The sequence below is a fragment of the Lissotriton vulgaris genome, chromosome 1_1, assembly GCF_964263255.1.
Source record: "Lissotriton vulgaris chromosome 1_1, aLisVul1.2, whole genome shotgun sequence".
Taxonomy (NCBI): Eukaryota; Metazoa; Chordata; class Amphibia; order Caudata; family Salamandridae; genus Lissotriton; species Lissotriton vulgaris.
In genome coordinates this window covers 260,545,577-260,570,310 of record NC_141685.1, presented here as the reverse complement: position 1 = coordinate 260,570,310, position 24,734 = coordinate 260,545,577, and the positions used below count along the sequence as shown (strand labels likewise).

Below are 24,734 nucleotides of genomic sequence, written 5' to 3'. Positions count from 1 at the left end.
TACATTACAAATTGCAAACTGTTTCCAGACAGCTATATGTAATAAATATTCACAATATTTTGTACTACATTGACAATAGACTGTTTATTAATTCTGGAGCTAATGTGTTGGTCTGATGCAGATGATTACTATACTAAACGTGTAACAATATACCTTTAGGGATGTATGACATTACAACGCATGCTTTTACCACGCATGCTTTTACAAACCAAGTATTACAACGCAAACCTTTACAACGCATTGCACTTTGGGGTGCTGGATAGTGAATAGTTTAATTTACTATTCCAACTCCAGTCCCCGTGGACACTAGGGAAGGTGTTGGATAGTAAATTAAATCTATTCCCTATCCTAGAGCGCCCCCCAGCGCAATGCGTTGTAATGGTTTGCGTTGTAATAGTTGCGTCGTAAAGGCACTGCGTGGTAAAAGTTGCGTTGTAAAGGATGTTCCCCTACCTTTAGTTCTACCTTGCCTCTCTCATAATCGGTATCTCATGTTTGTGTGATTAACTAAGTTGCACTTTGTTGCATTAAGCTTTGCAGTAGTTGATAGGATATTACATTTGTGTTATTTTGGGACACCCCTGTGTTTCTCTACTCACCTTCCTCTCTGCATACAATCTTATCCAACACTGCACAGAATCAACACACTCGAAGGGCTCAACCTTGGACCTTGTTATTTCTAAAGCAGGCATGCTCTCTATCACTACCCCCATTCATGTAGACTGGTCCGACCACCTCCTCATCCCATTCTCTCTTCACCTATCACACTCTATAACCCGTTATCAACCTAAGAGGGCTACCTCCTGGTTCCGTGATGCGAAAAATATTGATGTCGGACCCCTCTGTGAATCAGATTTGTTATCACTTCCAAGGCCAGATCCGAACCTAGATGTTGACGAACTCACCTCCCAATGCCTCACAGTCCTTGCAGCCGAAATCAATAACGTCGCTCCACTCAAAAGCAAAAAGATAAGGCCTACTCCCTCAGCTCCTTGGTTCAACAAATCCCTCCATGAAGAAAGGAAGCAGCTAAGACTCCTGGAGAAACAATGGAGGCAAGTGCCCTCCACAGATAATTTGGCCACGCTTCGCTCAGCAAAATCCAAGTACCACAAGCACATCTTCCTTGGGAAAGCATCGCACTTCAAAACCATTCTTGACTCAGCCAAAAATAGACCCAAAAAACTATTCAATCTCATCAAGATTCCTAACTGCTCCCCCCCAACCTCCAAGTTGGAGGATTCTACAAAGCAAGCAACAGATTTCGCTATATTCTTCGATGAAAAAGTGAAATCAATCGTGGATCTGGTCGCTCATCCTACCCCTCCAGAGGAGCGCAAATCCTCAGCCATTTGGCAGAACTTTGACCCCCTCTCTGAAGATGACCTCCTCAAGTGCATCTGTGAAACAAAGCCCTCCAACCATTCTCTGGACCCCATCCCCTGTGCCATTGCCATGGACTTCTACACCCATTCCCTTTCCCATTGGACCACTCTGGTCAACCTCTCCCTTTGTCAAGGCTCCCTTCCTGTCTCCTTCAAAACTGGGCAGGTCACACCTCTGCTTAAAAAACCCACTGCTGATGCGAAAGACCTCAACAACTTCCGCCCCATTACTAATCTACCCTTTCTTGCGAAGATCACAGAAAGATGTGCAGGGAAACAACTCTCTTGTCATATCAAGGACAATGATCTTCTTGACGATTGTCAGTCCAGCTTCATCCAAAACTGCAGCACTGAAACAGCCCTACTGCAAGTGGTTGATGATGCGCTGAGGATACTAGATTCGGGGGGTCCTGTCTTCTAATTGTCCTTGACCTTTCTGCAGCCTTTGACACTGTCAATCACAACACCCTCCTCCACACTCTTCATCAGAGAATGGGCTTGGAGGGCACTGTGCTTAAATGGTTTGCCTCCTTCCTCTCAGATAGATCCCAAATGCTCAAAATTGAGAACAGTCTTTAATCTCCTGTGGCGGTAGGTCAAGGTGTTCCTCAAGGCTCTATACTTGCACCCACTTTGTTCAATCTCTATTTAGAACCACTGGGAAATCTCCTAAGTAAATCCGGGATCCACTATCATCTCTATGCAGATGACACTCAAATCTACCTCAAGGTCACCTCCACTCACGATCTCTCCATCCTAAGCTCCACTCTCGACTCCATTCAAAACTGGATGTCAACTCATCAACTAATTCTGAATCCCTCCAAAACTGAATTCCTCCTCCTCTCCTCCTCACTCTCTCCTCCCCCGGTTCAATCATGGATGGATCAGATGAATCTACTTAACAATAAACCCATCATTGTCGACAGCGCAAAATCCCTTGGTGTCATACTCAACAAAAAACTCAATCTAATCACCCACATCAATTCCATTGCAAAGTCTGCTCGATACCAATTGCGCCTTCTTTGGGGAATTCGTCGCTTTTTCCCGGAGCAGGACCTTAAAAACCTGGTGCAATCGCTGGTCCTCTCTAGACTGGACTACTGCAATTCTCTTCTTACTGGCCTCCCCAACTCCCACTTGTCCCCCCTTAGATCTGTTCTCCATTCAGCAGCTCGTTTCATTTATGGGGCCAAAAGAAGCGACCACATCACACCGATGTTATCCACCCTCCGCTGGCTTCCCATCGAGGCTAGAGCTATCTCAAGACTGCCTGTATTACCCACAAAGCCTTGCACTCCTCCTCTCCTCGCTACCTGGCAAACAAGCTGAAACTCTCTGGAGGCTCTAGACCTTCAAGTAATTCGGAAAATCTACTGCTTGAACCTCCCACCTTCAAGATGGAAAGATCGATGGCCCAATCCTTTTCAGGCAACGCGGTGAGAATATGGAACTCACTTCCGCCTCAGCTCCGGACCACCTCCTCCTCCCAGGTCTTCAAAACGGACCTCATAGTTCTCCTCCTCCAAAGACACCTCCTAATGTAATTCACGCCCTCTCTATTATCTGAAGGAAGACCTCCCATCACTGAAAACTCTTTTCTCCATGACTATGGAAGTGCCTTCCCAGTGTGTTCGTGTGGTTGGAGTGTATGCCATTTATTGCAGTATTATTGTTGTTGTCGTTGCTGTTGTTGTTGTAATACTTTATTCGAAAAATATTTCATAAAAGTACGAACACTCAAGCATACAAAATACATAAGACAATATTATAAGTATTACAAATCCATAAAAAAAGTTTAAAATGGACATGATAAAAGGTTCTTTTCCTAGATGAACTGATCAAACATTGGGTAGCAACTTCGACCTGGTAAACCAAGCACTTGCCATATATTTGGCTACCCCACAAACAATATACATGGAAGAAGTGTTGGTTAAAATGATATGCATTGCTGATCTGTGGTCCCTGACTCCTAGCTCCCTACAAACAGGTTTCAGCCATTTTGCTCTCGTCTGTTTGTATGCAACACATGCAAACAAAAAATGGCCAAGAGATTCTTTCGGGCAAGAACAGCCTGGACATTTTAGGTTACAGGGCTCGACAAATCTAAAAAATCTTACTTGACCTGCAGGTCGAGTGAGTAGACTTTTCTACTCGACCTAACAGCAATGCACTCGACCCACAAACTGATTGCATATGACTTTTTTTCAAAACATTTGCAGCGCCAACAACCCAAGAAAACGCTGGCCAACCAAATTAACAGCAAATGTTATTAATTTATCACCCAGTTACCTCCTTATGTGTGTATCAAAGTGATATCAAAGTTTTTCTTATACTACCCTTCTGAATGGATGCAAAGCGGTGGTGCAAACCCTAAGCAAACACAAAAATTCTCAGTACAATTTTAAGATGGTCTAAGCATTGGCATAGGCAATAGGTCTCGCCTTTGGGACCTTATAAGTGTTTAACGAAATGCAACAGTTGATGTTGTTGCACCAAGGATATTTATTTGTGCTGCAATAAATACTTATAAGGTTCCAAAGGGAAGACTATGCTTGTAGGCACGGTTTGTTGGCCAGTGGGCAGTCAGTGAGCAAGCTCAAACCATTCGGGGGTCTCTGCAAGAAAAACAGTAAAATAATGGGGCAAAATTGTGCATTTGCAGCCCTTTATGTCAGCGAAACGAACTAATTTCTGAACATCTGCTACTCATAAATTGCTTTGTGCAAGCTCACTCCTCAGTTAAGTCATGGAAATTTCCCAACTTTCACAACAAAACTCACTCAGACTGCCCTCAGAATTGACTTGCACAAATAATACTGCATTTGCTCCTCGGTGCACGTGTGCCATTCTAACAGTTTGCTCTCTCATATGGGACAGCTTTCATTTTGGCACTGGACTAAGAACAAACCAGTTGTTCTGAATTCCCAAGACCGGATCAAGGTGGACTTACATCACAGCAATGCACCAACAAGATTAACAAAAGAAAAGGAGGCAAGGACCAAGGTCAACTTACCCACCACAGACACATGGGATCACCAGCGGGCCAGCTGCAACACTGCTAATCCAGGCAGGCACGCATATAACAGTTAAAAGTCTCCGGTCAGGCACAGTCACATAATGGAAAATCCTGCTCCCTAATAACCAGCATGCAGCAAAAATAAAAGCTACCAGATCTCTCTGATCTGGACACAACCGTAATCATTCCCAAAACGTACTCCTGGCATTCAGAAATAGGCACTGACAAACCAATATACTCTAGTTTTAATGTGACATTGGGGGTCTACCCTGTGGATTCTAGCAGCACAGCTGAGGCTGTGTTCCCTGCAATTAATTGAGCCATTTTTTTACGGAAACAACATCTACGATCATGTCGCTGAAGCTCACTCCCCCCCCCCCCCCCCCCCCCCCCCCCCCCCCCCCCCCCCACAACCTAATAACTCTGGGCCTAAACTTACTTTTTGGGGGGGAAACTGGGGCTGTGGTAATTAGCGGTCACACAATCAGTGAACAATCCACACCTTAGAGGTGATGAGTGACACTTACTTGCAAGCAAAATCCAGCAGTGAAGGTGAGGGAAACATACAAATATTCACAAATTACAGCATAGTAAATTCACCACACAATGTTCTAATGCAACTTGCATATATCTGTTTAGATGGTTTGTGGGTAAAACAGATATACAAAACAAAGTCAGACAAATGTTGCAAATCTGAGACTTAATGTTAATAAGATTTCGAACACTGCCTTTGGAGACTGTCTTCTCTGCAATCTTGCTTTTTTTCCTGTCCTCTTTGGTTACCCCTGTCCTATTCCCCACTACTTGCAAGTACTTCCCACATTATCAGTTTTACAGTTGTGACAGCATAATGGCTGGAAAGCACAATGCAGTCTGTCGTTACTACAAGAGAATTGTTGCTTCTAGGAACAAAATCCTCTCTATACAATCTCCAAAATAAATACTAACTTATCTACAGAGGAAACTGAGGAGCTGCCTTGGAACGATTTATCTGCAAATCACGGTGGTAAAATCACTCTTAGAAATAACATTTTAATATTGGGGTGGTTGCAGTACTTATTCTGGGTCTATGCTTCCAAATCACACAACAGAAGTGCTTAACTAAGTCATCACATGCCCCCACTGTTACAATAGGGCGGCAGTCACTCTGCTCCTAAAGGGGTGCCTGAAGAGTAACTAAATGGAATTGTACAGCTCTGTGTCTGATAGAGGAATAAGCAACGCAGGGAAGGGAGACGCTGAAAAATATTTAAACAGGCATGCGAGAAGAGCAAATAAGGCCAACATTAAGTGTGTGCGTGGTACACTGTGCATGATCAGCTCTGCAAGACCACGCACAAGCTGATGCAAAGCCTAATCACAGTAAAATTCTATGCAAATAAGGACAGCCTAATACATTACACTGCGTTTGAACACATCAAAAAGAGAATTAAAAAAACTGATTATGGGTACAAATTAAAAGAGCAGTAACAGCGGGCCCTGGAGCGAACGGATATCATGCCTGTGTGTCACCCAACCCAGCACCGTCAAACGCCACAGCCAACTAAACGTGCAGACACTTTCTTAGTCAAAGTCCGAGGCAGTGATCTGGCAAGAAGCTATGGCGCCACAAAATTAATTAAAGAGCTTTGCATTTTGGAAGATCGAAGGATATTGTAAGTCAAAATGTTACTGAACCTACGTTGTATGGGGGACAGAAACTGTTTAACTCGTGTGGTGTAATTAGTCAAGTAAGCTACTGAGGATTCCAGATTCTTTGCACTTTCACCCAAAATCTAAGCTTGTGCACTGTAATGAAAAAGTCCGATGCCTCAATTTGGGTCGAGGTCCTAAAACTCGTCAGTGACTACTGCATTTTGATACACCTGAAGTTGAAAAATAAGCATGTTTCATAGAAGGCTAGGAGACTCCCTTCTCTTGGCCTGACCTGGAAAATGTGCAATTGGATATTCAAATTAAACGGCCCACAAGAGGTTTCTGCACATAAGGCCTGCAGCAAAACAATGTATAAAAACAGACTCACCTCCAAATCGCCCTGCACGCTGTCCCGAATCCCGGCTCCACCGAAGAGAGCGTGGGTGGAGGAGTGCTGAGTCACTGCTTCACTTTAAGCAGCACAGTTTCTGGGGCAGGCCAGGGCCGTCATTGGTAGCGCTTTCGCGCGCTACAAGATTGACGGCCCTGGGAACCACAGAAACAATAGGCAGTGCACCACACCACCACCACCAAGTTAGGTGGTGCGTGCATGCTGCCCCCTAGAGCCCTCACCGTGCACCGCGTGCACTTGATACTAGAATGCCGATGTTGCTGCCATTGTAATACTGCCCCCTAGAGCCTTCACCTGCTACTGCAGTGCCAGATAAGCACTCGCCAGGCCGGTCAAGTAGGCCTTGAAACTGACTCGCCCCCCTTCAGGAAATTCACTCGCATTTGCGAGCGGGCGAGTACATTTTGCGACCCCTGGGTTAGATTCCCTCCTTCCCTTCCACCCTTCCTTAAATGAATTGAGGGGGAGGATACCATATCTTAATTTCAGAAACGAAATTTTGGTACTTGATCTATTTGCTAATACTGTGACTACCACTGTACACTTGCAAGGGATCAATTCAGATCAAATCAACATAGTCTGACAACAGGAAGTGAAAATGGATGAAAGATGCCGAGTGACGACAGGCCCTAAAACACAGAGTATAAAATATCCTTCTACTCTATCCAAAAACGCTGCCAAAAAGTTCAAACATAACACATTGAGAAAAAACCCCGACATACTGTTCGCCGACCCATACTTTGATATAGTTAAAGGCACCATAATGAATGACTTGATTTTCCACACAAATAAAACAGCGAAATGGCGCAATGCCCTCACAGAAATGCTGTTCATAAAAGATATGAAAAACATCCCTCATGGCACAAAAATAATGACTTCTCCATCAAGAAGATGCAATGCAGAACTATGCATCACTTTATATAAAACTGGAATAGTGCTGATACAAGCAGCCAATAGGGACCTTGAGGAATTTGAAAAGACTTTCCTAATAGTAAAAGAAACTCTGGAGAGACCAAGATACCAACTACCCATGACCCCGCATGAAGTCACGCGTGACAACAGTGATACTATAACTAGAGACGTCAACTGACCCGGGGGCCACAACACTCAAACTTCCAGCTTTGGAGATATAACGGAAATTGAGAAGGCAACCTTAGAGAATAAGACAGAAAGGACAGAGAGGTCTTCCAATCTGGCTAATGAAGAGCAGGGCCTGGTCCAAAGGGAAGAGCTGATGACGCCACCAGTCGGTGCAAATCTGCTTGATGAGGATACCTCAGCTCCTAGCGAGCCACTACATGACCCGATACCTCGCTCAAATCTGATACCAGAGGCTGATAGATCCCCACCCACAAATTTACTACTTGGACCACACAATATCGATAACTTGCATGACATCTCAAATAGAATCGGAAGCGACAACCCAACCGAGGATACAAAGGATAGAACTGTGAGAATGAGAACAGATCAATCACGAAGAAGAACAAAATGCACAACCCGAACTGGCAGGTCATTCCACACTAAGAAATCACCCCGAAACCAGAAAGAAATTAAGGCGCTCCAGAAAATAGCAGGCAACCTGGCACAAGGCTCGATGAAAATCTTACATGCTATCGAAAAGATGTGGGAGATGACGGTAAGCACGCACTCCAAGGTCTCGGATATCCAGAACCTAGTACTCTCCGCACAAAAAAGGAATGACGAGATGGCCTTGTCTCGAAAGAATAGGCTCAATAGACCAGACAGGATAAACCCCGTGTCAAACGAAGAAACCTTGGCCTTACTCCGAACCTATGAACAACCGGCCCGGGGGAGTGAGGAGAGAATCAAAACAGTACCAATTGATTCTAATAGAACATCCAGAAAGAATGACAGGAAAGCAATCCACCTCAATCTACAACATATTCAGTTAACAGCAACTGAATCCGAATATGGGAACCTCCTTAACTCGGATAAACCCTTGAATTGCCTTCTACTCAACTGTCGTTCAGCAACTAAACATGCATCAGACATAGCAGCCCTCATCATCAATAAGGAAATCGACCTGGCAATCCTTACGGAAACATGGCTAAAGGAATCATCCTCTCCCGCCATTGATCTCTTAGTACCACCTCACTATAACATTGTGAGATTAGATAGGCTAAGGAAAACAGGAGGAGGTATAGCCTGCATTCACCGATCAGAGATAGAGGTCAACCTGATCCAAGCCGACCCCTTAGAATCGAGTGAATACCTTGGTCTGAATATAAGATCATCAAGCAATCAAAAATGCAACTTGCATGCATTTTACCATCCACCAGGAGATAACGCTAAATTCACAGAGCAACTAATAGAGATCATAACGGCCAACTCCGATCCAGAAGCCAACAACATATTCCTGGGAGACTTTAATCTACACTGGGACGACGGCAATGACAAACTGGTTAATTCGCTTAAAGAGTTCCTCGCCGAGCTAAACCTCACACAAGCATGCACCCAACCTACTCACGTGCAAGGAGCGACCTTAGATTGGATTATTTCAAGAAACAAAGAGGCATCAATCCGCGCTATAGACCTGTGTGATTGGTCTGACCATCACGCCATAACATTTGTGATCCCCACAGTGAAAAAGGGGAGGACTGTGCAACCCCCCCCCCCCCCAAGTCCAAAAAATGGATCCGAGATATAAAAGAGGCGAATATGGAGCTATTGGTCGAAAGCTGCGAGAGAGGCTTAAAGCCACCTAACGACATGCAGAATGTAAGCGAGCTGACCGATCACTACTTAACCTCAATTGGAAATATTGTCAATGAAACCATGCCACTAAAACTGAAAAGAATCCCAGATAAGCCAAAGAATCCTTGGTTTAGTGGGTCTCTGAATGAGGACAGGCACAAACTGAGAACAGCCAAAAGAAAATGGAGACAACACCCTTCCTCACCAGAGTTGAAAGCCCTCAGAAAAATCAGAAACGAGTATAACAAAAAGGTAATCAACTCCAAAAAAGAATTTATAAGAGCAGAACTTGACAATGCCAAAAACAGACCAAGAAAACTCTTCGAGATCCTAAAGCAGCAATCAGATAAACTAGCCAAATCAACTCAAGAGATCTCAAAAACTCCCTTAAGCTGCGAGGAATTCTCCTCATTTTTCTCGGAGAAGACCAAAGCGCTAGAGGTAGAGCTCGAAAACGCCGCGGCTACCCTCCCGACCCAACCTTGGCCGACGAGCGAGGCCTGCATGACAACGGAGAGTAGCAAGACAAAAAATAAAGCAAATTGGGACACATTTGAACTATATGACCAGGACAAGATCGCCAAAACGCTGTCCGAAATCAGACCAAATAACCACTATCATGACCCTTTACCTGCAAAATGTGTAAAACAAATCCGCCACATTGTGGTTCCAATCTGGACGAAGATAATAAACGCTTCACTTACACAAGGGATCCTCCCTGATTGCCTAAAAACAGGACAAGTAGTGCCAATAATCAAAAAACCGACAGCGGATGCAGCAGATCCGAACAACTATCGACCAGTAACCAACATCCCTTTACTGGCCAAACTAATTGAGAAATGCGTGCAGAGTCAATTGAATCAACACATCACCAAGTTCTCCTTACTAGATGAATGCCAATCGGGGTTCAGAGCAGGGCACAGCGCGGAAACAGCGATTCTGCATATTGTTGATGACGCGCTACAAGCCCTAGACCAAAATCAGGCATGCCTATTGATTCTCCTGGACCTGTCATCTGCTTTTGACACGGTAAATCACGAAGCACTATTGATCAGGCTACAGGACAGGATGGGATTGTCCGGAAATGTGCTGAGATGGTTCAATTCCTTCCTAAGAAACAGATCTCAACGATTCCTGGTTAACCAAGCAATCCCACCCCTCTGTCCTAATGCAATTGGGGTCCCGCAAGGCTCAACATTATCCCCAGATCTATTCAACCTGTATGTCGAACCTCTCACAGACATTCTTCGGAAATCAAAGATATCCTACCACATGTATGCAGACGACAAGCAAATATACTTAAAGATCGCCTCCCTTGATGACATAGATCTAATGAATGAGACACTAAAGATGGCTTTGCAATGGTTAACTTTGAATCATCTGAAATTAAATGCCCAGAAAACAGAATTCTTGCTAATTGCACCTCCAAGGAGCCACCCTGAAGTAAAGGAATGGACCAAATTGGTGACTGCGCTAAACTGCACACCAACCCTAGTCAACTCAGCTAAATCACTAGGAATCACATTAGATGAGAATCTCGACATGAAAGCCCAGATTAATTCAATGGCGAAAAGTGCCCGCTTCCATCTGAGCTATTTAAGAAAATTAAAACCATTCATCTCAGAGGCAGATCTAAAATTGGCTATACAATCCCTAGTGATATCCAGGATCGAATATGGTTGCTCTACCTTAACTGGCCTACCTAAAACATCCACAGCACCACTCAAAGCCTGTCTCAACGCTGCGGCAAGACTCATCACTGGATCCAGGAAATTTGATCATATTTCTCCCCACCTGAAAGCACTAAACTGGCTACCGTATGAGGCCAGAGTTCAAATGAAGATAGCATGTATTACTCACAAAGCGGTGCACTATAACATGCCAGGATACCTAGCCAAGAAAATTAAGCTATCGGGAGGAAACAGACCAGCTAGAAGCACCAAGGAGCTGCTGTTGAGGCCAGCCATCTTCCGAAAGAAAAAGACCTATGATCGAACATTCTCCGGAGCTGCCCCCAGAGTCTGGAATTCACTACCCCCAAGCATTAGGAAGATTCAAAATATTGTACTATTCAAACGTGAAGTGAAAAGCCTCCTGATGAGTAAATACCTTGCATAGGGAAGCCAATGGATCGCTGGTATGTACATTTGCATCAGCTGAAAGGTGGCCTCTTATTGAATACCTTCACTGACAGGAGATTGACTCCACACACAAGCCTCGGCTGTATCATTATGGCTACCACAGTCCTATGTGAACTCATAACGGTTTTTCACAGCCAATCTATATAACCTCTACTTCACCTTATCGATTGCTAAGGATCGTGATATAAGCTAAGCCTTCTCACCTTGTTTTGCTAATTGCACATTTGTTTGGAATATATATATTTAGACACCATTTATAGCCATAGTTTTTACTACCTCATATCTGTTTGTTGTATAATTGATACTGTACTGTCAATGTGTAACCTTCCTCGATGTTAAGCGCTCTGATACCCACGGGTCTTGTTCGCGCTATACAAAACTCTATAATAAAATAATAAATAAAATAAAGTTCTATCACAGGGGGTCTGAATAAAATCCAAAAATTACTCTAACTTCCTGAGGGGCTTGTGGTCAAGGAAGTTATTCGTCAGGGAACCCCAATTTGGGTTCTTTAATTCATTTGCCTCAACCCAATCCCAATAAAGTTTTTTAACAATTTGTTTTGACGGGGGAGTTTGGGAGGTCTAACAATCACCCAGACCTATACATACCACCAACTTCTTTAAAATTGTTGAGCCATTTTACTTTATTGGCTACATTCAAACTAATTAGCTCATCCAAAACTAATGCATAATTGGATAGTTCGGGGGTCCTTCTAAGCCGCACCCAATATAACAAGGGGCAAATTTGGACTAAGTCAGAGATCGTTCTGTTAAGAAGTAGTCAGCAGGCAGGAATCAAGTGAAGAAGGTTTATTAATACAGCCCCACACAGTGGTCATGCGTGGGTGAACGGAACATCAATTATGACAGTTGGTGTCAACGGAGTCAGCTGGCGCAAGCAATGGAATGTGGGAGAACCAATGGGAAGGGGAGCAGCTGGAAAGGGTCACGCGCAGGGGAAAGGAAGGTACCATGCGCATGGGTGCAAGGGGGTGGCATGGGTAGGATACAACACATCTTCCTCTCTATAAAGATTTGGCAACAGCGCCACGGGAAGCAGTGACAGGTAAACAGGAGGTGCATAACAGTAGGGTAATTAGTCACATTCATAATCATCCAGACGCTTGGGTCTGCGAATGGTCCTACCAAACCTTCCAGAGGTCGCAGGTACGTGTGGTGCACATTCGGTGTCCGAATGAGAGTCAAAGCCAGATCTGCCGAACCTACCACTGAGTCTGTGACCATCAGACACCACTTCAGAATCCGAATGAGGGTCATCCTGACAACTCCGATTACAAGTCGAAGTGCTGGGATGGGCACCTGCAGACCGATCTGTAAAATGGCCATCATCAGAGTCCGAGTCGGGTTGGAGGTCACGTGTGCTGTTGTTTCTAGACCTATTATACTCATCAGTATTAGATTTATCAACATCTACCCACAAGTCATTGTTGACAGTAACATGCTGCTGGTGACACTGGGCCTTGTCACTGGGATGATAGTTCGCCAGTCTGCTCATGTGCCAGACTTTCCCATCACTGAGTCTTGCCGCATTGTTAAACAGTTCATCAATGTGAAGTGGGGCGGTAAATCTGCTTTCTCCCTTCTTTACTTTTTTTTCCAAACGAACTTTAACAAGATCGCCAACCTTGAATGAATGATCTTTTGCACCGTGTCTAGAATCATACCAATCTTTGTAGTACTTCTGTGCTTTGATGATGTTTTTCCTTATGTTTTCGGGAGACCATTCGATTTGCTTAGATTCAGACATCCATCCTAGATCAACGCTCATGGGCTGTCTGCTTCTCATGAGAATGAATGGAGCAGTGCGAGTGCTTGCACAGGGAGCAATTCTGAATGCCCAGATGAGTTTGTATATTTCCTCTTCCCAATTCAAGTTTGCATTTCTAGATAGTTGAATGTGTCCTTTCAAGACACGGTTAAAGCGTTCAGTGAGGCCATTACCTTCAGGGTGATAAACAGAAGTGGTGTGATGGGTGATGCAGTTCCTAGCCAGGAACGATTTGAATGCCTCGGAACAGAATTGCCGGCCGTTATCGGTGAGGACGGATTTTGGTAAGCCTTCACTGAGGAAGAGCTTGTCCAAGAACTCAATGCATTTGGAACTGTCAATTTCTTCTACAATCTTAATTTCTGGCCACTTGGAGAAGTGATCTATCGCCACCAAAATGTACTTGATTTCTCCCCCATGACCTTCAACAGGCCCCACAATGTCCAGACCCAACTTCTCCCAGGCCATTTGCGGGGGTTGAATCGGAGAGAGACTGACTTTTGACGTTTTGAGTGTTTTGTCTGAGTCACAGCATTCCAAGCAGTTCCTGACCAGGACTTCTATTTGCTTGTCAATACCCGGCCACCAATAACTTGCTCTGACACGCTGCTTGGTTTTGGTGATGCCTAAGTGGCCAACATGACACAAACTTAGGATTTTGTCTCTGAGCGTGGCAGGGGCTATGGCTTTCCCCATTCTGTACAACACGCCGTTTTCCAAACTGAGTTCATTCCTGGTTTCCCAAAACACTTTAACAACGTCTTGTAGGTTGCGCTTGTCGGGCCATGCAGAGTTGATGAATTGGCATACCATTTGCAGAGTGGAGTCGCGCGACATGTGTTGATCCCATTCTTCTGCTGATATTCCATCCAGGTCCGTGTTGAAAAGTAGAGCAACCTTCTCCTCCTCTTCTTGGGCGACTATGCTTTCCGTGTGAGGCAGAGGTAATCTGCTGAGGAAGTCCGCGATTTTGTTTTTTACTCCTGGCCAATATTCTGCAGTGTAGTTGTAATCCAGCAGCTTGATCGACATTTTGCTGAGTCTTGGTGAAGCGTTTTGTAGACCTGAGGCTGTCAGAATCTTAACTAACGGTTTGTGGTCTGTGCGGAGATGGATTTTGTAACCCCACACATAAGCTCTGAAGTAGTTGAGCGCCCACGAACAAGCCAACATTTCGCGTTCTATGACGGAATACTTTTCCTCCGCAGATGTGAGCGACCTGGAGGCAAAGGCTACCACCCACTCTTGATTAGATGAGTCCTTCTGTGCTAGCACAGCTCCAACGCCTTTGTTGCTTGCGTCTGTGGTGAGGTAGATGTCTGCTTTGGGGTCAAAACCTTTAAGAAAAGGCGCTTCACTGATTTCTTTTTTGATGGTAACAAAAGTGTTCTGACAGTCCGATGACCAGACAAATTTGGTTTTGTTTTTCAATAGTTGTCTTATGCTGTAGGTTTTTTCAGAGAAATTCCTTATAAATTTTGAGTAATACTCCGTCAAGCCGAGAAAAGCTCTAACATCCTCTTTGCTTGAGGGACATGGGGCATTGAGGATGGCATCCACTAGACCCTGTTTGGGTTTGATCCCATCACGGCTGATAGTGTGCCCAAGGTAAACCACTTTGTCCTGTGAAATTTTACATTTGTCCAATTCCACTGTCAAACCATGCATTTTAAGTTTGCTAAACACTTGCCTAAGGCGTGTGTCGTGTTCCGATTGGTTGCTGCCCATGACCAGGATATCATCCTGGAAAAACCTGATACCATCAACACCTTCCAGAATGGATGTCATGACCCTTTGGAAGAGTGCAGCGGCAGAGGCTAATCCGAAAGGTACCCTGGTAAAACGAAAGCAACCAAAGGGTGAGATAAAGGTGGTGAATTTTTTACTATCTGCATGCAGTGGAATTTGGTGATATGCAGATTTTAAGTCAATTATGGAAAATACACTCATATCATTGGTAGCACTGAACATTTCACAAATGCGTGGTAGGGGATATTGGTCAACAATAATGTTCTTATTGAGGTCCCTGAGGTCGATGCACAGTCTGATTTTCCCGTTGGGGCGTTTGACAACAACCAAGGGGGAAACCCACTCCGCAGATTCCACTGCTTCTATGATGCCATTCTTAACAAGCTTGTCGAGTTCTGCTTGTACATCACTTCTCACCGATACTGGTAGATGTCTTACCTTGTGAATGCAAGGAACAGCTGAGTCCTTTAATTCAATTTTGTGTTCGAAACTGTTAAGCAGACCAACTTTTCCTGAGAACACTTCGGGAAAGTCTTTTTGAATGGCCAGTTTACAGGAGTCATTAATGGACAAGACAGGATCTTCACTATTGGGGTCGAGCATGATACCCAGATCAGCTTGGTCACTCCAGCCGAGGACAGAGGGGCCTTTTTTTGCAACATACAGTCGGCATAATGCTCTTCGATTTTTAAATTCAAATTCTAGATCACGTGTTCCTAGGAATTCGATGTTGTCTCCAGTGTAGCTTCTAGCAACAACTGTAGGTTTTTCTAGATTTGATCCTATTTTATCCGTGAATTGCTTCCAAATGTTTTCGTTGATGATCGTGAAGGGCGATCCAGAGTCTGCCATCAGGTTGACTGTCACCCCTCCCAAACTAACATCACACATGGGTTTTTTTTTCTTTGTGGGCGTGACATCTAACACGTCGTATTCAATTGAGAACACATAGCTGACACTGTCGGAGTCAGAGTACTCCGAGTTCTCTTCGGTGGAATCGCTCTCTTCCTGTATTTGCCGTACCTGTCGGTGTTGTCTGTACATTTTCTTGTTGCAGACCTTAGCGATGTGTCCAGTCATGCCGCAAGACAAGCACTTTTGATGTAGAGCTGGGCATTTTTTTGAGTCAGCAAGATGAGTTGGAGACCCACAGCGATAGCATTTGAGATCAGGAAAATCATTGTCTCTAGTATTCATGCGTCTATCACTGCTATATCTCGGTCTGGTAGACTCACACCTCTTGTGATGATCATGAACCGTTTCTTTTTTGTTTGCTCTCTGTTTGTATTTGGAGGATCTGATAGCTTTTATTTCAGCTGGTTCATCAATCACCGCTTTGGCACATCTGCCAGTTAGTTCAGCCTTCTTGACAAGAGCAACAACCTCCTTCAAGGAAGCCTCGCCATTGACCCAGAGTTTATCTTGGATGTTAGGGTTGCTTGCGTGCATTATAATTTGATCTCGCACAAACTCCTCTTGCAGCGCCCCGAATCTGCAGGTCAGGGCCAGGTTATTCAGAGCAGCCACATAATCCTCCACGCTCTCATCTTTTCCCTGCTTCCTTCTAGAGAACTTGTATCGATCAACAGCGACACACACAATGGGCGTGAAGTGATCGTTGAGATCATCAAGGGCATGTTGGTAAACATCATCACCTGCTCTCACTTTCTTCTCAATGTTATTGTAGGTCTTAAGGCCCCCAGGACCCAAACAGTATAAAAGCACCTTTTTCTTCTTTTCCGCAGTGAAATCATCATCCTCAACAGTCTCTATGTAATTGACAAAATACTCTTTCCACTCTTTCCAAGGCATGCACGGTGCACCTTTAAGAGGTAGAAATGCTTGAGGTTGTGAAAGATTCAAGGAACTGAGAGCACACATGACGGTTGATTGAGTAAGGGTCAAAGATGTACCCTGCAGGAATTTCAATGTTTTGAACACAGTCCTTGAGACAGGTGAGCCTTCAGTCAACAGATAAGGCTAAATGACGTGCTGCTTGCAATGTGTGACACTTATTTATTTAAATGCATGGATACGAGCAAGACCCGTTGTTTGCAACACTCCTTTGACTTTGGTGTAACAGACTCAATCACACGAAGGTTGGGCTAGGCTCGAACACCAGCCTGAAGAAAACGAGAGTTTTTGTTTTCAAAATGGCACCCTGCGCTGCGTTTCAGTGACGTCACGCGTCACCAGGCATGCGCAGATGCGATGAGTCACAGGCGCGAAAACAGCTGACAGGAATGCGCGCAATGAAAGCGCCAGGAAAGGACAGCGCCGTTGACAGGAATCAGAACGCGTCATGGACAGCTCAACCCAGGAAGAGCGTCGACGCGCGAAGAAGGCACACACGAAGAGGAATCCCCAAAGCACAGCAGTGATCCTACCTCCGTGTGGCGCAGCAACCGGTCGTTGCGAGATACTCAAATCTCGAAAGAAGATACGCGGCCACTTCACCCAGGGCAGCCGTGCAGTTCAGTCTTCACGAACCACGGGGCGAAGGCAAAGGATTCTTCAGGTAAGAAGGTTTGCCTCAATGATTCGTAGAAATACCGGATGCAGCAGAAGGAGAATCGATCAGCTGTGTCACAGTGTGAGGCTGTAGTTCCTCCGCTAACCTCGTCGCCACTGTTAAGAAGTAGTCAGCAGGCAGGAATCAAGTGAAGAAGGTTTATTAATACAGCCCCACACAGTGGTCATGCGTGGGTGAACGGAACATCAATTATGACAGTTGGTGTCAACGGAGTCAGCTGGCGCAAGCAATGGAATGTGGGAGAACCAATGGGAAGGGGAGCAGCTGGAAAGGGTCACGCGCAGGGGAAAGGAAGGTACCATGCGCATGGGTGCAAGGGGGTGGCATGGGTAGGATACAACACGTTCTTTTGCCCAAATCTAAAAATAATGGTTTCAAAGGGGTCGTTCCTTGTATCTGTGTTTGGTTCTCTTTTGTAACATGCACACGCACCTTTTCTCTTGTAACACGCTGTTTGCTACCTCTCACATTTTGTTTGCTTTTGATACTTGCACAAGTGCCACCTTTGCCTACGTAACATTTGTTCTTGTGCCTCTGTGTCTAGCATATATTGCAGTGTATTACCTCTAAATGTACTTTGTTTTCTCTTGTAACCTGCACACTTGTCACTCTTTCCTCCTGTATTGCACGGTTTGCTACCTCATGTATTTTTTTTGCTCACAATTGTCACTTTTACCTCATGTAATGTATCGTCTGCTTTTGTAATTTGTTCATTTATAATTTTCTGTTCCTATTGTGAACCGCTCTGACGCCTTCGGGTAAAGTCCGCACTATATAAAAACGCATAAATAAAAATAAAAAATAAATAAAATAGACGAACATAAGAAATGGGATCAGCGCCGCTAAACGGGCATCTTTGGAACCCTTCAGTAGAGATGGGGAGTTTCGCCTGCACAGGGTGCTCACTCTGCTCTTATAATTTTGTTGACAGAGCCCACCCCCCCCCCCTCGTGAAAGAGGCACCATCCTCTCTCCCTCACCCCATCCCCCCTTTTCCCGCGGCAGCACCGGAGTACACCGTAAGACAAGGAACGGGAGGGGGGGGGGCTTCACAAACAATAACAGCGGCCATTAGAATAACTTACCTGGCGGCGCTCGTAGGATGCGTTCAAACGCGTCTCAGCTCCAAGCAACAGTGATCCCGCTCGTACGCAAGCTATGATGGTTCTTGTAGTCCCGAAAGGAACACGACTGCAGCAATAAGGAGGGACTAGATCGCGAAACAACTTCAGGTCCCGTCTGGCCTTGCGCGCAACCGGAATTGCGTCATGGATTTGTGTGTATGATGGCAGCGCCCTTGGAACAGGCCGTGCGAGATTTTCTTGCACCTTTAGGATTCGAAGTATATCCTTTCAAGGTACATAGAGCAAATGGTGTGGGTTAACGGAAGCCTTTCTTTGTAGCCCGTTCTCGGTTCTAACAGGAAGTATTTGTTAGGAGGCGTTTATCATTTCTTTACGAGCAGCAGCATGTGGAGTGTGTCTTTTATGTCTATGATGAAAGGTACGGGAAGTGTATATTACTTATGTGGTGAAAGCACATGCTTCAAGTAATTGTCATAAGTTCTCGGAATGTGTTCATTCAAAGCATACAATAACATTTTTATTTATTTATTTATTTTTACACTTATAGAGCGCACTGATACCGGTCGGCGTCCTGGCGCTAAAGTGATAGTTCCCGAGAAGCAAAGATCTAGGTACTTATTGGGAGAAAAGCCATGTTTTTAGATCCTTCCTGAATGCCAGGAGATTTGTATTGAGTTTGAGGGAGAGAGGGAGGGAGTTCCACGCCTTCGCAGCTCCCCTGGCAAAGCTCCTTCCACCCCAGCGTGCCCTCTTGAATCGGGTGGTTTTAACCAGCCCCAGACTGGCCGACCTCAGTTGTCTACCTGGTTTATACCACTGAAAAAGATCTTGAAGAAACACTGGGCCAAGGCCATGCAGTGCCTTAAAGACAATGCAAAGGGCCTTGAACCTAATTCGTTTCCGTACCGGAAGCCAGTGCAGTTTATCCAGCTCCTTAGAGACTGAGGAAAACTTGGGCAAACCCCCAATCAGGCGGGCAGCCGCATTTTGTAGAACTTGAAGCTTGTTGAGCACTCCCTGTTGTGCCTCAAGAAAAAGACTGTTACAATAGTCAATGCGTGATAAAACGAGGGCAGTCACCACCGTCTTTCTACAGCCCTCAGGGAGGTACGGTAAAACCTTTCTGATAATTCTCAGAATGTAATGTACTGAGGAGCTCAGCGCATTGACTTGGGGTTTAAAGGTGAGAAGGTTATCGATAACGACCCCCAAATTCTTCACCTTTGTAACAGGGATGGGAGGGGCCCCCATATCAGTGGGCCACCAGTTAGGGCTCCAAAGGTTGGTACTTGTGCCAAAAATGATCACCTCAGTCTTTGACGAGTTCAGTTTTAAACAACTTTTAGCCATCCAAGAGCTGACTGCCGACATGCAATCCTGAAACCTGCCTGCCACCTCCCTCTCAGTCCCCGGGAGCACCGAGACCACAATCTGAGTGTCATCGGCGTATGATGTTAACTCAAACCCGAAGGATCTGATTACAGGGGCGAGAGCGGCTACGTAGATGTTGAATAAAGTGGGGCTTAGGGAGGATCCCTGCGGGACCCCCCCCGGGAGCTCGAAAGGTCTTGATTCATATTCCCCCATGGCCACCACTTGTACACGCTCAGTTAAAAAGGCCTCCAGGAGCTTGAGTGCTTGTCCGCGAACCCCGCAGCCCTCCAACCGATCAAGTAACAATGCATGGTGGACGGTATCGAAGGCTGCCGACAGGTCTAAAAGAATCAGCACTGCCTGGCCCCCTTCGTCAAGCACCTTCCGGATCTCCTCTGTGGACTTAATCAGAGCCGTCTCAGTGCTGTGACCCTCTCTAAAACCATGTTGTGCTGCGTCTAAACCTTTAGAATTGCGCAGGAAAGCGCAGAGTTGGGAGTTCATGATTTTCTCAACCAGTTTCGCGGGCAGTGGCAACCTGGATATTGGTCTGTAGCTGTTGGGGTCCGCAATATCAAGGGAGGGCTTTTTGAGGAGCGGGCTGATTGAGGCCCGTTTCCAGATCGTAGGGAAATTGCCTTTTTCAAACATTAAGTTGAAAATCCCTGCCAGTTTGTTCGCAATAGGGCCAACCGCCAGTTTAGCAATAGCGGTGGGGCAAGGATCGTAAGGTGAACCAGATTTGGTGGCTAGCAACAATTTTGCTACTTCCTCTGCCTCCACAGGTATAAAGGCTGAGAAAGGAGCTCCAGTGGATCCCACCTGGGAAATCCTATGGGGAGTGTCATGGAGGCTCTGAGCCACCTGAGGTTCAAGAGAGGTAAATATCACCTGCACTTTATTCTGAAAGAACTTTGCTAAGGACTCACATAGTTCTAGATTAGGCGGGACCATCACCGCCTTAGGAGAGGCCAGACTAGTAACAGTATCAAAGAGTTCTTTTGAGGAGTTCTTAGCCATCTCAATACGCTCCGTAAAGTATGCCCTCTTAGCTTGCCTGATCTCATCTTTATAGGCCCTTTGGCCGGCTTTAAGCTTTTCCTTATCCTGCTCCGAGTAGGTGGACCTCCAAATCCGTTCTAGCTTTTTGCATACTATTTTGGCATCTCTCAGGACGTCCGAGTACCAGGGGGCTGATGGCACTGACCTAGCGGGTCGACATCGTTTAGGGGGTGCCAACTTAAGGCAAGCATGGTCAATCCAGTCTGTATATTCGGAAGAGGCTATGCTTACGTCTGTCGGTCGGGCCGGGTTGGAGGCAAGAAGCAGCTCCTCCAAGTCGTTTGCTTTGATGTTTTTCCATGGCCTGGATATACTGCTGGTTTGCCCCTCACCTGTCACTGTTTTAGCCTGAGGAATAAGAATGGTGAACCGCACCACCCCATGGTCTGTCCAGGGTAGGGGTTCTGCTTTTTGAAACATCAGATCAGAGCTGTTGGTGAAGATTCCATCTAGAGTGTGGCCAGCCTGGTGGGTTGGCCCTACTACCGACTGGATCAAGCCCACCACCGACATTACATCTAGTAAGGCCAAGGAATCTGAGTCGGCGGGATCTTCCAAATGGAAGTTAAAGTCCCCCAAAACAGTAAAGGAGTCAGCCCCAACCGCCTCCTCCAAGATACTGCCAACTGTTTCGAGAAAGCGGGACTTCGCCCCAGGGGGTCTATAAAGCAGGCATCCCTTAAAGGAGTAGTGGTTGGAAAGATCCAGCTTAAACCCCAGGGCCTCACACGCCCCGGAGGAAGTTGGAAAGAAGTGCCCTTGGATGGAAGTGTGGTAAATAATGGCCACCCCTCCACCCCTCTTTTTTGGTCTATCCAAGACGAAACTAAGGAAATTAGGTGGTGTTGCTTTTACCAGGTCAGGACCTGAAGCTGCGTCCGTCCATGTCTCAGTGACAAAGGCAATTTGTGCGTTAGAGTCAAGAATCAAATCTGCACACTCCATGCTGTGCTTTACCAAGGACCTAGCATTAATTAATATGCAATTTATGGTTATTTTTCCTCGTCTATTCGTGTGCCTGGGGGTCTGAGAGAGCGCTCTAATTCTGTCCCCAGTAATGGGAGGGATCATAGCTTTACAAGCGGATCAGTAGTGTAACCCCACCTGTAGATCATTATCCGGGGCCATCCTCTGACATCCACTCCTCAATTTGTTCCCCCCTAATTCCCAGAGCTGCTTGTAATCATAGCACAGTCTCTTAGTAGGGTCTGAGGGAAAATTGACAGGGGTTATGGCGCTGGGCGCGGGTCCGGCGCGGACGGGCGCAGACGGGCCCGCCTTTGGCGTTAGAAATGCAATAGGGCTCGGATTTATTTGAGTTTGAGCTAATGGCATTGTAAATGGCAATGTCTTTTCGCCATGTGTTATGGAGTGTGTGCATGTGGTGTGTAGTGGAATTATGTGGGTTGGATTGGAATTGTAGCAATGGTGGCATGCTGTGCTTTAGATGAATATGTTTAAAAGTAAAGTGTACCATACTGCGATTGCTACAATAGTTAATTGTGGATGCGTTAACAATTGATGCGTGCACTGATGGCTGGTGGTGTGTGTGCCTGCCTGTAGAAATTGTGCACTGATGGCTGGTGGTGTGTGTGCTTGGTGGAAGAGTGCACTGCCGGCTGGAGGTGTGTGTGCCTGGTGGAAGGGTGCACTGACGGCTGGTGGGTGTGTGCTTGGTAAAAGCGTGCACAGATGGCTGGTGGTGTGTGTGTTTGGTGAAAGCGTGCACTGACGGTTGCTGGTGAGTGCGCCTTGTAAAAGAATGCACTGACGACTGGTGTTTTACACCTGGTGGTGTTTGTGCTTGGTGAAAGCGTGCATTGATGGCTGGTGGTGTTTGGGCCTGGTGAAAGCGTGCACTGACGGCTGGTGGTGTGTTGTAGTGTGTGTGGTTTTGTGTGTAGTGGTGAGTCTGTGGTGGTGATTCTGTGGGGGTGAGTCTGTGGGGGTGAGTGTGTGGTAGTGAGTGTGTTGTGGTGAGTGGTGATGAGTGTGTGGTGGTGAGAGAGTGGTGTGTGTGTGGTATGTGTGCGTGGTGTATGTGTGTGTGGTGTGTGCATGGTGTGTGTGTGGTCTTATGTGTGTGGTGTTATGTATGTGTGTGGTGGAATTAGTTTGAGTGTTTGTTTCCTGCCCACTCACACACTGCCCCTACACATTCACACACTGCTCACTCTGCACACTCACACTGTTTACCCTGCACACTCACACACTGCAGTCACTGTCACTCTGCAGTCACACTCACTCTGCAGTCAGTGTTCACTCACTGTCACTCTGCACTCACTCTGCACTCACCGTCACTCTGCACTCACTCTTCACTCACTGTCTCTGCACTCGCTCTGCACTCACTGTCACTCTGCACTCTCACTGTCACTCTCGCACTTACTCTGCACTCACTGTCGCTCTTGCACTCACTCTGCACTCACTGTCGCTCTCGCACTCACTCTGCACACAATCACTCTGCACTCACTGTCACTCTGCACTCTCACTGTCGCTCTTGCACTCACTCTGCACTCACTGTCACTCTGCACTCACTCTGCACTCATTGTCACTCTGCACTCACTGTCACTCTGCACTCACTGTCTCTGCACTCACTGTCTCTGCACTCACTGTCACTCTGCACTCACTGTCACTCTGCACTCACTGTCACTCTGCACTCACTGTCACTCTGCACTCACTGTCACTCTGCACTCACTGTCACTCTGCACTCACTGTCACTCTGCACTCACTGTCACTCTGCACTCACTGTGCACTCTGCACTCACTGTGCACTCTGCACTCACTGTGCACTCTGCACTCACTGTCACTCTGCACTCACTGTCACTCTGCACTCACTGTCACTCTGCACTCACTGTCACTCTGCACTCACTGTCACTCTGCACTCACTGTCACTCTGCACTCACTGTCACTCTGCACTCACTGTCACTCTGCACTCACTGTGCACTCTGCACTCACTGTGCACTCTGCACTCAGTCTGCACTCTACTGTCAGTCTGCACTCACTGTCAGTCTGCACTCACTGTCAGTCTGCACTCACTCTGCACTCACTGTCACTCTGCACTCACTGTCTCTGCACTCACTGTCTCTGCACTCACTGTCACTCTGCACTCACTGTCACTGCACTCTTTCTGCACTCACTGTCAGTCTGCACTCACTGAAAGTCTGCACTCACTGTCACTCTGCACTCAGTCTGCACTCACTGTCACTCTGCACTCAGTCTGCACTCACGGTCACCCTGCACTCAGTCTGCACTCACTGTCACTCTGCACTCTCACTGTCACTCTCGCACTTACTCTGCACTCACTGTCACTCTCGCACTCACTCTGCACTCACTGTCGCTCTTGCACTCACTCTGCACACACTCACTCTGCACTCAGTCTGCACTCACTGTCACTCTGCACTCACTGTCTCTGCACTCACTCTGCACTCACTGTCACTCTGCACTCACTGTCACTCTGCACTCAGTCTGCACTCCCTGTCACTCTGCACTCAGTCTGCACTCCCTGTCACTCTGCACTCACTCTGCACTCACTGTCACTCTGCACTCACTGTCTCTGCACTCACTCTGCACTCACTGTCACTCTGCACTCACTCTGCACTCACTGTCACTCTGCACTCACTGTCACTCTGCACACAATCACTCTGCACTCAGTCTGCACTCACCGTCACTCGCACTCACTGTCACTCTGCACTCACTCTGCACTCACTGTCTCTGCACTTACTCTGCACTCACTGTCACTCTGCTCTCACTCTGCACTCACTGTCACTCTGCACTCACTGTCACTCTGCGCTCACTCTGCACACACTGTCACTCTGCACTCACTGTCACTCTGCACTC

At 46.3% G+C, this 24,734-nt stretch overlaps 2 protein-coding genes across 2 annotated transcripts in view; one reads left to right on the top strand and one right to left on the bottom strand.

Moving 5' to 3' along the window:
* Positions 1–18,538, bottom strand: part of LOC147746874 (uncharacterized) — a 290,318-nt gene extending 271,780 nt beyond the window's left edge. Inside the window, exon 1 of the mRNA XM_086952279.1 lies at positions 18,463–18,538. The gene's annotated coding sequence lies outside the window, so the exon portion shown is untranslated. The remainder of the gene's footprint in view (positions 1–18,462) is intronic.
* Positions 18,539–18,600: 62 nt separating this feature from the next.
* MMACHC (metabolism of cobalamin associated C) overlaps positions 18,601–24,734 on the top strand; it is a 54,379-nt gene continuing 48,245 nt past the window's right edge. The window contains exon 1 of the mRNA XM_086952278.1: positions 18,601–18,734. Within this exon, the coding sequence (XP_086808404.1) occupies positions 18,660–18,734 (75 nt within the window). The 5' untranslated portion in view covers positions 18,601–18,659. The remainder of the gene's footprint in view (positions 18,735–24,734) is intronic.